Source organism: Heterodontus francisci, chromosome 1 (assembly GCF_036365525.1).
Source record: "Heterodontus francisci isolate sHetFra1 chromosome 1, sHetFra1.hap1, whole genome shotgun sequence".
Lineage (NCBI taxonomy): Eukaryota > Metazoa > Chordata > Chondrichthyes > Heterodontiformes > Heterodontidae > Heterodontus > Heterodontus francisci.
The window spans coordinates 266,962,529-266,977,654 of NC_090371.1; the positions used below are offsets into that span (position 1 = coordinate 266,962,529).

The 15,126-nt window shown below is 44.4% G+C and overlaps 1 protein-coding gene across 1 annotated transcript in view; it reads left to right on the plus strand.

Annotated features, from left to right (window-relative positions):
• LOC137376194 (janus kinase and microtubule-interacting protein 1-like) overlaps window positions 1-15,126 on the plus strand; it is a 398,950-nt gene that overhangs the window by 301,735 nt on the left and 82,089 nt on the right. The window contains exon 12 of the mRNA XM_068044290.1: window positions 14,385-14,447. Within this exon, the coding sequence (XP_067900391.1) occupies window positions 14,385-14,447 (63 nt within the window). The remainder of the gene's footprint in view (window positions 1-14,384; window positions 14,448-15,126) is intronic.

Here is a 15,126-nt window from a genome sequence, read left to right on the forward strand (position 1 = left end):
GTGCAGCTCCAACAACATCAAAAGCTCGACACCGTCCAGGTCAAAGCAGCCCACTTGATTGGCACCCCATCCACCACCTTCAACATTCACTCCCTCCACCACAATGCATAAGGGCAGCAGTGTGTACCATCTATAAGATGCACTGTGGCAACTCACCAAGGCTCCTTTGACCGCACCTTCCAGACCCGCGACCTCAACCACCTAGAAGGACAAGGGCAACATGAGAATACCACCACCTGCAAGTTCCCCGCCAAGCCACACACCATCCTGCCTTGGAACTATATCGCCTTTCCTTCACTGTCGCTGGGTTAAAATCCTGGAACTCCCTTCCTAACAGCACTGTGGGAACTGCTGGTCCAAGAAGACAGCTCACCACCACCTTCTCAAGGGCAATTAGGGATGGGCAATAAATGCTGGCCTAGCCAGCGATACCCACATCCTGTGCAAGAATAAAAAAAAATCAGGAGGGGATGGGAGAGGAAAGAGGAGCAGGAAGGACACAGAGGCCACACCCTCAGCACAGATGCTGAAGATGGAGCTACCCGGAGATGACCGAGACCCAGTGCTGCAGGAGACTGCACTTCTTCAGGCAGAGCGTTACCGACATCTGTGACACCATTGCTGAGGACTTCGCACCTCGTAGCACTGACGTCAAAGTGACTATGGCTTTGAACCTCTTCGCTCTGACTCCTTCCAAGGATCAGCTTAGCAGAATCTTGCAAATGGCATACACCGCTGCATCTCGCAGGTCACTGTTATCTTCTTTGCCAGAGCTGGACAGCACATTCACAACTTGCAGGGACAGAGGGCATTGGATTTTGCCTCCATTGCTGGATTCCCCCAGGTGCAGGACATCATCGGGCCAGATGGGATTTATCCTAGGATTCTCTGGGAAGCTAGGGAGGAGATTGCAGAGCCTTTGTCCTTGATCTTTATGTCGTCATTGTCGACAGGAATAGTGCCGGAAGACTGGAGGATAGCAAATGTTGTCCCCTTGTTCAAGAAGGGGAGTAGAGACAGCCCTGGTAATTATAGACCTGTGAGCCTTACTTCGGTTGTGGGTAAAATGTTGGAAAGGGTTATAAGAGACAGGATTTATAATCATCTAGAAAAGAATAAGTTCATTAGCGATAGTCAGCACGGTTTTGTGAAGGGTAGGTCGTGCCTCACAAACCTTATTGAGTTTTTCGAGAAGGTGACCAAACAGGTGGATGAGGGTGAAGCAGTGGATGTGGTGTATATGGATTTCAGTAAGGCGTTTGATAAGGTTCCCCACGGTAGGCTATTGCAGAAAATACGGAAGTATGGGGTTGAAGGTGATTTAGAGCTTTGGATCAGAAATTGGCTAGCTGAAAGAAGACAGAGGGTGATGATTGATGGCAAATGTTCATCCTGGAGTTTAGTTACTAGTGGTGTACCGCAAGGATCTGTTTTGGGGCCACTGCTGTTTGTCATTTTGATAAATGACCTGGAAGAGGGTGTAGAAGGGTGGGTTAGTAAATTTGCGGATGACACGAAGGTCGGTGGAGTTGTGGATAGTGCCGAAGGATGTTGTAGGGTACAGAGGGACATAGATAGGCTGCAGAGCTGGGCTGAGAGATGGCAAATAGAGTTTAATGCGGAAAAGTGTGAGGTGATTCACTTTGGAAGGAGTAACAGGAATGCAGAGTACTGGGCTAATGGGAAGGTTCTTGGTAGTGTAGATGAACAGGTACATAAATCCCTGAAGGTTGCTACCCAGGTTAATAGGGCTGTTAAGAAGGCATATGGTGTGTTAGCTTTTATTAGTAGGGGGATCGAGTTTCGGAGCCACGATGTCATGCTGCAGCTGTACAAAACTCTGGTGAGACCGCACCTGGAGTATTGCGTGCAGTTCTGGTCACCGCATTATAGGAAGGATGTGGAAGCTTTGGAAAGGGTGCAGAGGAGATTTACTAGGATGTTGCCTGGTATGGAGAGAAGGTCTTACGAGGAAAGGCTGAGGGACTTGAGGTTGTTTTCGTTGGAGAGAAGGAGGAGGAGAGGTGACTTAATCGAGACATATAAGATAATCAGAGGGTTAGATAGGGTGGATAGTGAGAGTCATTTTCCTCGGATGGTGATGGCAAACACGAGGGGACATAGCTTTAAGTTGAGGGGTGATAGATATAGGACAGATGTTAGAGGTAGTTTCTTTACTCAGAGAGTAGTAGGGGCGTGGAACGCCCTGCCTGCAACAGTAGTAGACTCGCCAACTTTAAGGGCATTTAAGTGGTCATTGGATAGACATATGGATGAAAATGGAATAGTGTAGGTCAGATGGTTTCACAGGTCGGCGCAACATCGAGGGCCGAAGGGCCTGTACTGCGCTGTAATATTCTAATTCTAATTCTAATTCAGATTGCGCCCATGTGACCATCAAGGCTCCCAGCGACCGGCCAGTGAGATCCATCAGCAGGAAGGGCTTCCACTCTCTCAACGTCCAACTGATCTGCGACCACAACAAGAGCTTCTTCCATGTGTGTGCTCACTTTCCTGGCAGCTGCCATGACTCCTTCATCCTCCATCAGTCCAGGCTGCCTCAGATCTTCACTCCAACTCCCAAAGTGCATGGATGGATCCTAGGGGACAAAAGAAATCCCTTGAAAAGATGGCTACTGACCCCTCTATGGGAGCCCCAGACAGAGGCACAGAGACAGTACAACCAATGCCACTTGCTTCATAGGCCCATTGAGCAGGCCATCAGGTTTCTGAAGATCCGATTCTGGTGCCTGGATCGGTTGGATGGTGCCCTCCAATACTCTCCTGCAAGGATCTCGGTCATTATGGTGGTCTGTTGGGCTCTCCATAACATGGCTTTCCAGAGAGGTGCAGACCTTGAGGACAATGAGGCCCTGGAAGGAGACAGCTAATCGGGGGAGGAGCAGGAGGTAAGAGAGGAGGAAGAATTGGAGGCGAAGGGAGATGACACTGAACACAGAGGTGCCCCTGCTGCACGACAAGTTGGCCTCCTCCTGCCGCCCTCTGGGAAAAGGACCTTCCTCCTTTCCCTGCCTGCAGAATTATATCCAGGTCGGCATGGAGGAAGTGAGGGTCTGCCCTGTCCTGGGTGCCAGGCCTCTGGCTCCCCTGTGACATCTCACTTCTCTCTGCAGTGGAAGGCTTTAGCACAAACTGCAGATTTCTCCCTCAGGACAACCAGCATCCTCAATGATGACTGCCCATGTGGGGTGTTTAAAAGAGTCCCACACTTCATCTGACACCCCTCCATTCCCACCCCACTGGCTCCAGGGAGCGCGTCTCCATATCAAGTAAGGGCTCACCCCTGTGAAAATCTAAACTTTAATCAGTTTCCCACCAGAGGCGGGTGTCTGACCCAAAAACAGACCTGGCTCCTGTTTCCCACCTCAGTGACGAAAGTTGAGCCCCCCAATTGAAATTCAGATCAAAGATACTTAATACAGTATATTTGCATAATTGCAAAACTTTGTATTTTGTGATTTATGTTGCCAGAACATTAATTACAGTTCTCTAGTTACATTGCAGATCCTTTCATAATCATAAACACTCTGGTCACTTGCAAGGGTTGCCTATAAGTTATTTGACACTGACTATTTTTAACCACTATGATGCATAGCAATATACACACACACATCACTGTGGATACAGAATATTTACTAGTCTGATGGAAATTTATAGACCTGCTCCAGATTGGTTTAAGACAGCCCGTCTCAGTGCAGCAAAGAAAGGCTCGGCCAAATCTAAAGCATAAGAGAGTCTTTGTGAGTAGGAGAGGAGATTAGGTTAGCTTGAAGCCAAGCCCGGTTTTTGAAAACCCATAAATTGTATGAAGAAGGAAAGGATAAGGGTGAACAGGGGCTCCACAGTTTTACCGTTCCAGGAAAGAATAAGGCGGTATGATGATTCTTGAATTTAAGACAGTGAGCCAGATTTCCTGATAATCCCTCCTCCACGATGATCTTTTTGGTCAGATTTGGCACAAGTAGTGTGGGTCCAAACTTGTTTGAGGATGTGCTATGTCCCATTGTCTTCTCTGTCTCCTCCCACCCCACTCCTCCTCGTTTACAAGTCAGCACGTCCAGCGGGCACGTGTACCTATATGTGGGTGGGTGGGTGTGTGAAAATTAAATTTCACTGAGGGAAACGTGGCCTCCGCTGTGTTTCTGCCATTGATCCTGTTTGAGTATTCGCTGCCAGGCCCATTGTTAGGCCATGGTGTCCAGTTGGTGTAGAGGGCCTTGAGTGTTATTTGGAAGAGGGGTGTGTTCTAGGGCTATCAGAGTGCAGCCATGCATATGCCGCATCATTCAGAAAGGATATTTGAAGTAGAGGGATGAAGTAACCTTTCTGCATACAGCTCTGTAGCTGCCTCTTCTTCCAGACCCAGGTCTGACATGGCTGTCAGTTGGAGGCCAGAGAGCCTGCCTTTCACATGTAAATTGCTGGAAATGTGGGTGAGGTTTGCAGAACCACTGGAGGTGTGCCCGTTAGAAATTCCAGGCTGTTGTATAGGTCATCAGTAATAATTTTTTATTTTAGTGTAGGTCATCAAATTGGAGATCAATGATCATAGCAGAACTGGCATGTTACAAAGAGAAAAATGGCTGTTTCTCTTTGAAGACTCAAAATGATAAGCTCTGGCAAAAGTGTATGCAGTTCACAAAACATCTCCGAATTGCATTGGGTCTCAAGAGTGACTGCTGTTGGAAAACTAACAACAACTTACATTTATACAGCACCTTTTATGTATTAAGACATCTCGGGACGTTTCACAGGAGCTCAAGCAGACAAAATTTGACACCGAGTTCAATAGGGTATATTAGGATAGGCGACGAAAAGCTTGGTCAGTGGTTTTAAGGAGTATCTTAAAGAAGAAGAGAGTGGTAGAGAGGCAGAGAAGTTTATGGAGGGAATTGTACTGAGCAATGCTTTGACAGCTCTATGTCTAACTATGTGATGCTACAGTAATGCCTCTGTTGCAGGAGGGCCAAAGCAGGTCCCTGTAAAAATTAACTTCACAACTAATCCATTTGGTTGAGACCCATGGGAGAGAGTGTGCTTCTGGTGGCTGAGGCCTGCTTGTGAGTACTGTATCGGAAACTCAGACTGCACCATTTTTGACTTTCCAACAATCAGTTTGTGCCCAAGTTTCTGATTGGCACTGTCAGCAGGCGACATTCCCTGCCAGTGGGGCAATCGGGCTAAATTACCCCAGCCATATTTATAAACGGCACACGCCTTTTTGTCAGGGCATATCATTTTACATTCTTAAGGTGAAGGGACTGCTCTCTCTGTGATGTGTAAGAGGCTGTAATTTCAACTCTGCATCTGACTGTCTGCATAATCCATGGCAAGTAACCCTGCTGGCTTGTTTTTCTCTGAGTTGCTGGAATTACAGCCTGGTTACTCAGCTGAGTGATCTAGAATACCATTTATAATGTTAAGAATGTGTAAAGGGATCAAATACTTAGTATATGTTGCCTAAAAAAATGACTGGTTTGGAATTCATTCTAAATGTGTAACGGGTACTTATAGTCTCAATGGCTCCAGACCAACTTGGGATCCTGTACACCATTATGAATTTCTATTTGAAGTACCAGTAGCTTGATAATGTCTAGTGTCTGGAGCAACAGCTTTTCTTTTAATGAAGTAAAGATACATTTTAGACCCATCTACTAATGTTAGCAAAAAAGAATTGTTGGTATGGGTGTGAAGTGAGGAACCCTATTTTTTACTGAAGCACTGAGGCACATAGGACTTAGGAGCAGGAGTAGGCCATTCGGCCCTTTGAGCCTGCTCCGCCATTCCATAAGATCATGGCTAATCTGGTTGTGATCTCAATTCCACTTTCCTGTCTGACCGCCTTAACCCTTGACTGCCTGGTCTGTCAAAATTATAACTCAGCCTTGAATAAATTCAATGACCCAGCCTCCACTGCTCTCTGGGGGAAGAGAATTTCACAGACTAATGACCCTCAGAGAGAAAAAAAAATCCTCATCTCTGTCTTGAAAGGGAAACCTCTTATTCTTAAACTTTGTCCTCTTGTTCTAGTCTCCCCCACAAGATGAAAACACCCTCCCGATATCCAATCAATCAAGTCCCCTCAGGTTCTTATTTGTTTCAATAAGATCACCTCTCATTCTCCTAAACTCCAATGGGTATAGGCCCAACTTGTTCAATCTTGGGGGAGGGGGAATTACAATGCTATTAGGCAGGAACTGGGGAGCATAAATTGGGAACAGATGTTCTCAGGGAAATGCACGACAGAAATGTGGAGGTTGTTTAGGGAGCAGTTGCTGCGACTGCTGCATAGGTTTGTCCCGATGAGGCAGGGAAGGGATGGTAGGGTGAAGGAACCTTGGATGACAAGAGATGTGGAACAGCTAGTCAAGAGGAAGAAGGAAGCTTACTTAAGGTTGAGGAAGCAAGGATCAGACAGGGCTCCAGAGGGTTATAAGGTAGCCAGGAAGGAACTGAAGAATGGACTTAGGAGAGCTAGAAAGGGACATGAAAAAGTCTTGGCGGGTAGGATTAAGGAAAATCCCAAGGCATTCTACACTTATGTGAGGAACAAGAGGATGGCCAGAGTGAGGGTAGGGCCGATCAGGGATAGTGGAGGGAACCTGTGCCTGGAGTCCGAGGAGGTAGGGGAGGTCCTAAATGAATACTTTGCTAGTGTCAACTAGTGAGAGGAACCTGGTCGTTTGTGAGGACAGCGTGGAACAGGCCGATATGCTCGAACAGGTTGAGGTTAAGAGGGAGGATATGCTGGAAATTTTGAATGATATGAGGACAGATAAGTCCCCGGGGCCAGACGGGATATACCCAAGGATATTACGGGAAGCGAGGGAAGAGATTACTGCGCCTTTGGCGATGATCTTTGCATCTTCACTGTCCACTGGAGTGGTACCGGATGATTGGAGGGTGGCAAATGTTGTTCCCTTGTTCAAGAAAGGGAATAGGGATAACCCTGGGAATTATAGACCAGTCAGTCTTACGTCGGTAGTGGGCAAATTATTGGAGAGGATTCTGAGAGACAGGATTTATGATTACTTGGAAAAGCATGGTTTGATTAGGGACAGTCAGCATGGCTTTGTGAGGGGCTGGTCATGCCTCACAAGCCTTATTGAATACTTTGAAGAGGTGACAAAACACATTGATGAAGGAAGAGCAGTGGATGTGGTGTATATGGATTTTAGCAAGGCGTTTGATAAGGTTCTCCATGGTAGGCTCATTCAGAAAGTAAGGAGGCATGGGATACAGGGAAAGTTGGCTGTCTGGATACAAAATTGGCTGGCCCATAGAAGACAGAGGGTGGTAGTAGATGGAAAGTATTCAGCATGGAGCTCGGTGACCAGTGGTGTTCCACAAGGATCTGTTCTGGGACCTCTGCTCTTTGTGATTTTTATAAATGACTTGGATGAGGAAGTGGAAGGCTGGGTTAGCAAGTTTGCCGATGACACGAAGGTTGCTGGAGTTGTGGATAGTGTGGAAGGCTGTTGTAGGTTGCAACGGGACATTGACAGGATGCAGAGCTGGGCTGAGAAGTGACAGATGGAGTTCAACCTGGAAAAGTGTGAAGTGATTCATTTTGGAAGGTCGAATTTGAATGCGGAATACAGGCTTAAAGACAGGATTCTTGGTAGCGTGGAGGAACAGAGGGATTGTGGGATCCATGTCCATAGATCGCTCAAAGTTGCCACCCAAGTTGATAGGGTTGTTAAGAAGGCGTATGGTGTGTTGGCTTTCATTAACGGGGATTGAGTTTAAGAGCCGCGAGGTTATGCTGCAGCTCTATAAGGCCCTGGTTCGACCACACTTGGAATATTGTGTTCAGTTCTGGTCGCCTCATTATAGGAAGGATGTGGAAGCTTTAGAGAGGGTGCAGAGGACATTTACCAGGATGCTGCCTGGACTGGAGGGCATGTCTTACGAAGAAAGATTGAGGGAGCTAGGGCTTTTCTCATTGGAGTGAAGAAGGATGAGAGGTGACTTGATAGAGGGGTACAAGATGATGAGAGGCATAGAGTGGATAGTCAGAGACTTTTTCCCAGGGTGGAAAGGGCTATCACCAGGGGGCATAATTTTAAGGTGATTGGAGGAAGGTTTCGGGGAGATGTCAGAGGTAGGTTCTTTACACAGAGAGTGGTGGGTGCGTGGAATGCACTGCCAGCGGTGGTAGTAGAAGCAGATACATTAGGGGCATTTAAGCGACTCTTGGATAGGTACATGGATGATAGTAGAATGAAGGGTAGGTAGTTAGTTTGATCTTAGAATAGGTTAAAGGTTCGGCACAACATCGTGGGCCGAAGGGCCTGTACTGTTCTATGTTCTATGTTCTATACGATAAGCCCTTCATCCCCAGAATTAGTTGAGTGGACCTTCTCTGAACTGCTTCGAAGACAATTATATTATTTTTCAAATAAGGGGACCAAAACTGTACACAGTATTCCAGATGTGGTCTTACCAAGGTCCTGTACAGCTACCGTAAAACTTACCTACTTTTATACTCTATTCCCCTTGCGCTAAATACCAAAATTCCATTTGCCTTCCTAATCATTTGCTGTACCTGCAGTCTAAACTTCTGTGATTCATGTACCACGACACTCAGGTCCGTCTGTATCACCGAGTTCTACAATCTCTCTCCATTTAAATAGTATGCAGCTTTTCTATTCTCCCTGCCAAAGTGGAGATGTTCACTTTTTCCCACATTATATTCCATCTGCCAATTTTTTTCCCACTCAATTAACCTATCTATATCCTTTTGTAGACTCTTTACCTCCTCTTGACAACTTATTTTCCTTCCTGTCTTGGTGTCATCAGCAAATTTAGCTACCATATATTTGGTCTCTTCATCCAATATAAATTGTAAATAGTTGAGGCCCCAGTACTGATCTCTGTGGTACTCCACTAGTTACAGCTTTCTAACCCAAAAAAGACCCATTTATCCCTACTCTCTGCTTCCTGTTAGCTAACCAATTCTTTCTCCATGCAAAATGTTACTCCCTTCACCACATGCTCTGTGTAGTAACATTTGATGTGGCACCTTATCAAATGCCTTTTGGAAATCTAAGTAACCCATGTCTACAGGTTCCCCTTTATCCACCTTGCTTGTTACTTCCTCAAAGAACTCTAATAAATTAGTTAAACACGATTTCCCTTTCACAAAACCACATTGACTCTGTCTGATCCTATTATGATTTTCTGCTATAACTTTCTTAATAATGGATTCAAGAAACTTCCCATGACAAATGTTAGGCTGACTGGCCTATAGTTTCCTGCTTTCTGTCTCCCTCCTTTCTTGAATAAAGGTGTTACATTTGTTATTTTCCAATCCGCTGGGACCCTTCCGGAATCTAAGGAACTTTGGAAAATTATAACCAAAGCTTCTACTATCTCTGCAGCCACTTCTTTAAGACCCTAGGATGCAGGCCATCTGGTCCTAGGGACTTTGTCAGTCTTTCGGTCTACTAGTTTTCCCAGCATCTTTTCCCTGGTGATGGTGATTGTTTTAAGCTCCTCCCTTCCTTTCATCTCTTGATTTTCAAGTAGCTTTGGCAGGTTTTCTACGTCTTCTACAATGAAAACAGACACAAAATACATGTTCAACACCTCTGCCATTTCCTTGTTTTCCATTATCAATTCCCCAGACTCACTCTGTAGAGGACCAACACTAGTTTTATTTACTCTTTTCCTATTTAAATACTTGTAAAAACTCTTACTATCTGTTTTTATTTTACTAGCTAATTTTCTCTCATACTCTACTCTCTCCCTCTTAATTTTTTTTTGTCATTCTTTGCTGATTCTTAAAATCTGTCTAATCTTCTGACCTATCCCCCACTAATCTTTGAGATTTGTAGTGTTTCTTTTAATTTGGTACTATCCTTAACTTCCTTATTTATCCATGGATGATGCTCTAGAACTTACTAGAAATTGTCCCGAATACACTTTATGAACTCATTTTCCAAGCTACCTTTCCCAATCTGATGTGCCCAATCTACATGTAGATTAAAATCACATAACTATTGTGGTACCTTTCATACATGCCCCATTTATTTCTTCCTGTGTAATCTGTCCTACAGTGTAGCAACTGTTAGGGGGCCTATAAACTACTCTCACAAGTGCCCTGTTACCTTTCCTATTTCTTATCTCTATCCAAACTGATTCTATATCTTGCCCTTCTGAGTTAAGGTCATCTCTCGCTACTGTACTAGCATTCTTAATTAACAATGCTATCCCACCACCTTTTACTTGCTTCCTGTCTTTTCGATATGTCAAATATCCTTCAGTTTCAGGTCCCAGCCTTGGTCACCTTGAAGCCATGTCTGTGTAATGGCTATCAGGTCATACATATTTATTTCTATCTCTGCAAACAATTCATCCATTTTGTTACAAATGCTGTGCACATTCAGATACAGAGCCTTTAACTCTGTCTTTTTACCATTTCTGGTGCACTCTTAAGTTTGTACTCTCTGTCCCTCCCTTCCGCAGTCTGGTTATCACTACCCAAATCACTACCTGATTTATTACCTCATTGTTTCCCTTCGATTTACCACCTCTCCTCACATATGATCCCTTCCCCCCACTATTTAGTTTAAAGCCCTCTCTGCTGCCCTAGTTATACGACTTGCCAGAACACTGGTCCCAGCATGGTTCAGGTGAAGACCATCCCAATGGTACAGTTCCCACTTTCCTGAATATTATGCCAGTGCCCCAAGAATCAAAACCCATTTCTACCACTCCAATCTTTCAGCCATGCATTCATCTCTCTAACCTTATTTCCCCTACTCCAATTTGCTCATAGCTCAGGTACTAATCCAGAGATTATAACCTTTGAGGGTCTGCTTTTTAATTTTGCCCCTAGTTGCTCATACCGTCTAGGCAGAACCTCTTTCCTAGTCCTATCTATGTTGTTGGTACCCATGTGGACAACTGGATCCTCCCCCTCCCACTGCAAGTTCCTCTCCAGCCTGAGCAGATGTCCTGAACCCTGCACCGGGCAGGCAACACAGTCTGGACTCTCACTCTTGGCCGCAGAGAACTATGTCTATCCCCCTGACTATACTGTCCCCTACTACCACTACATTCCTGTTTACTCTCCCTGCTTGAATGGCTTCCTGTATCATGGTACCATGGTCAGTTTGCTCATCCACCCTGCAGACCTTCCTGTCATCCATACAAGCTGAAAGAACCTCAGACCTGTTGGGCAATTGCAAGGGCCGAGTTTCCTCCACTTCTGCCTTCTCGATCCCCATACCTGCCATACTTGCAGTCACATCCCACTGTCCCTGACCACTGACCAAATCAGAAGACTCTATCCTATGGGGTGTGACTGCCTTCTGGATGCATCGCAGTGTCTAAGCTTGGCCTCCAGCTCATTGACTCTGAGCCAAAGCTCTTCGAGTTGTAGACATTTTCTGCAGACCCGGTTGCTGTGGATCACATTGGTGTCCACGAGCTCCCACATACTGCAGCTGCAATACATCACCTGCCCTGCCATCCTGATTGTGTTTTAAATAACCACTTAATTATTTTCCTTTTTAAAAAATTTATGCCTCTCCTCACCAGCACTTACTGTACTAATTTAAACCTTGGTCTAAAATAAACCTTACCCCTTAAAAAAAAACAAAGCAGTAGAAACAGTAGACCAACCAACTTCTTACTTCCCTTCTGCTTGTGTGTCTTAATTAATTAGAAGGTAGCTACTTAAATTTTAATTTTAATTTTACGTTTTTCTAATTTCCAGCTATTAACACACATACCCTAACAGCAGTGTGCTAACCTAGCTATTTACAGTTACTCTGTAACAGCAGTTACTCACCAATGAATCGCCTTACAGCTTTCCTGTGATGTCACTGTCTCAAGGTTGCCCTCTATTTAAGCGAAGCAACTTGAGTCTTCTACAGCTACTGGAGGCTGAAAAAAGAGCACCTCTTTCCCCCTCTGCACCGAATTTCCACGTGAACCAAATTCCCACCTTCATACTCTGACTATGTCTCACTGAGGCGAAGTCTGCTGTCCGTGCACCCTTACATTTTTTGTGAATGGAAGAAAAAAGACTTTGTAGTGTTTGTATAACTTTAAATGCAAAATTTACTCAGTTAACTGAATGGAACATTTGCTTCTGCTAGCTCCCATTGTGGGTGAAGGTTCTATCTGAAGATACAATGTAAAATCTCATTAACCCCTGCCATGCTCGGCATTGCCTTTGCTGCTCAGCTCTAGACTTGTAAACCGTTCTGTAATTACTTTTTTTTGCATGATTGATAACTCTAGTCCGGCTGAGTGTTGGGTAGGGCTATGTATTTGCAATGTGAAAGTGTTTTTGCCCCCACCCTACTTCATGCTCTTTGGACTCTAAGGGCTGCATTTTTGGGTCCACCCGGGGGCAGGAACGGAGGCGAGCAGGGGTGGAAATGCTGACGCCAGCCAGCGTGCTGGTTTCCCGATGCCTTTCCGAACGCTGGTGAGTTTCGTCTGGGGTGGGGTGGGGTGGGGTGGAGGGGGTGGTGAGGGTTACCCCTGAGATCTCACCCGATCCATTAAAAAGGCCAATTAATATTGTTAAAGAGCTCATTGAGAGCTCATTTAGGGGCATGTTCTGATTTTCAGGGGGGTGTATGGGCTGCATGCACTGTCTGGCAGATTAGCAGAATGAAGGTGGACACATAGTGGGGAGTCAGTCCTGGCTAGCACAGGGAATTAACTGGGCCCCATGAAAGGGTGAATGGCATAGAGGGGGCTCAGCCATAGGGAAACGGGTGCCATCAGGCTCAGCACAGGTGGCAGGGAGAGTGGGCAGTAAGTGTTCGGGCAGTGCAGGGGGTCGTCACCCTCCTGGCATTGTGGGAACAAAGGAGGAAGGGCAAGGCTGCCAAACGCAATTGGGGGGCCACCTGAGCACAGGAAGGCAGCTCGGCCTCCAGCTGTCATGAGACACCCAAGTTTCCTACAATATAAATGCTTCCAAGGTGAAGTTAGATACTCAACAGCAGCCACTGTATGGGCTGCCATGATTGATTTTAATCAGGCTCGCACTTGAGCTGTCCTGCCTTTGTTCTTGCCCCTGTGGCCACCAAACCCATCTCAATGCCAAATAAGGGGGAGCCACTGTGAAACACTGGGCCGATGACTGTTGCCCCACCGAAGGCAGTTTCGGGATCCGGAAAAGGTCCCGACTTCCGTTTGCCGCCCCCATAGTGAAAATACTGCCCTAAATTACTGCAACTGTTTAATATGGCCCTGGCAGTGATTATGCTCCATTCTTAAGCAATTGTACTGACAAATGATCAAAACTGTTCAAAATAGTCCTCTTAAAATCATGCTGAGTTTGATTAAAACAGAAAGTACTGGAAATACTTAGCGAGTATGGCAGCATTTGTAGGGAGAGAGTTTGATTAAGTTGTACTTTAAAGCATGTATGAATTTTTTGAATTTATATTTTGTTGAATCTGTTTCTCTTTGCAATAATGCAATACTTTTTTGGCTTATTGTGATTTTATTTTGTATATGTGTTAAATTATTTCAGTTTATGTGAAATGTTGTTTTTTCTCCCCATTCTCACTCCATTTATCCGAATGTGTAAGTTGTGCTTTCAACTGAAATCTTTCTAGTACTTCATGCATAGACAAGAATAGTTTCACTAAATAAGGAACCCTTCTATATTTTTCTATTGCAAGTCAAAAAAGATCCTTTTAGTCATAATGACTGTGGACTAGCACAGTAATCCTGACCTGATTTTAAGGTGCCTACCTGTCATTTCTAATCCCAGTTATCCATTCATTATTAAAGAAGCTCAAAACAGTGTGTAACAGTAATGCATTATAAACCTCTTGCACAAAGCCTATTTCCAGTATCGAATGTAAATGTGCTTGCATTTTGGTGAATAAATAATGCCCTTATAGTTAAAGGCACATAAAACTTCTTGTGATAACTGTGCTTGGGTAGATGAATAGAGAGATTAAAATCACAATATATCTAATAACTACATTTTTCTATGAATTCCTTATGACCTTTATTCAACTTTTGGGGTGAATTTGTGCTGTGCAATATTAACATGCGATGTCTTTTCACGAAATTTCTCTGCCAATTTAATGGTGGAGTTAATCTGTTCAAATGATAAACAGCTAAAGGCCTAAATTCAAGTAGCAAACGAAGAAATTTCACATTGGCGTGTTTAGCGTTTATATGCGAACATCATGAGCTCAATTTCAGCCCATTTGTATTTCTAGAAATGTTCCTTCAAAACACAAAACTCATTAAAAAAAAATAAATTCTTTCTCTGCATCCACAATAAGATACAGCTCATTTTAAGATTTTGTTTTGTTGCATAGGAATTTTGTAATACATTTTCTTTTTGTTTCCTGCTATTTTGTATATTTTAGGACTCAAAATGGGTGGAAGATAAACAGTTACTTTTTAGAAGCAACCAGGAACTTTTAGAAAAGGTAAATGATCCAGTGGTTGTGTTTTATGGCATTTCATCCATTCTCTGTTGTTTCTCCCAGGTAATTTCTTTTGGAGATGTTTAGCATCTTCGCTTCTGACAGCATTAATGGAGGGCTGGGAGATGGCACCTTACTGAACTAACCTAACTCGTCAATTGTGGGATGTAAGGTTTCTATCTGTGACCATCTTAGATCCTTCCACTAAATACAGATTTTCATTTGCGTGTTTTTTGTTAGAGATTGCACTTTCATCAAATTTTGTGATTATTAATTGTATGTTCTCAGGTACTGTTGCAATCAATCTTGATTATCTAAGAGAATAATTACGTTCCCTTCTCCCTCATTTTAACTTGCCCCTTGCTAATTGCAAATCAATTCAGCCTGAGAGGAGATGCAGAGAGATGCAGCAGGTGGGAGTGACGTTCAGCTGTTGGTGCTGATAGCGTTGCCCAGTGAACAGATAGCAGTAACTATCCCTAGCATGCACTCCTTAATGACAGCAATTTTCCTCTTCTATTTTATCATTCTCTCTCCCTCTCTCTATCCATTAACGTTGTCTCTTTCTCCTTTTCTTTACTCTCTTTCTTTTGCACCTGTTCATTCTCCCTCTCTTGCACTCTATGGGCTGGATTTTATGCAGCTGGTGGAGGTCTCGACGCCAGGTCAGTAAGGCGAGGGG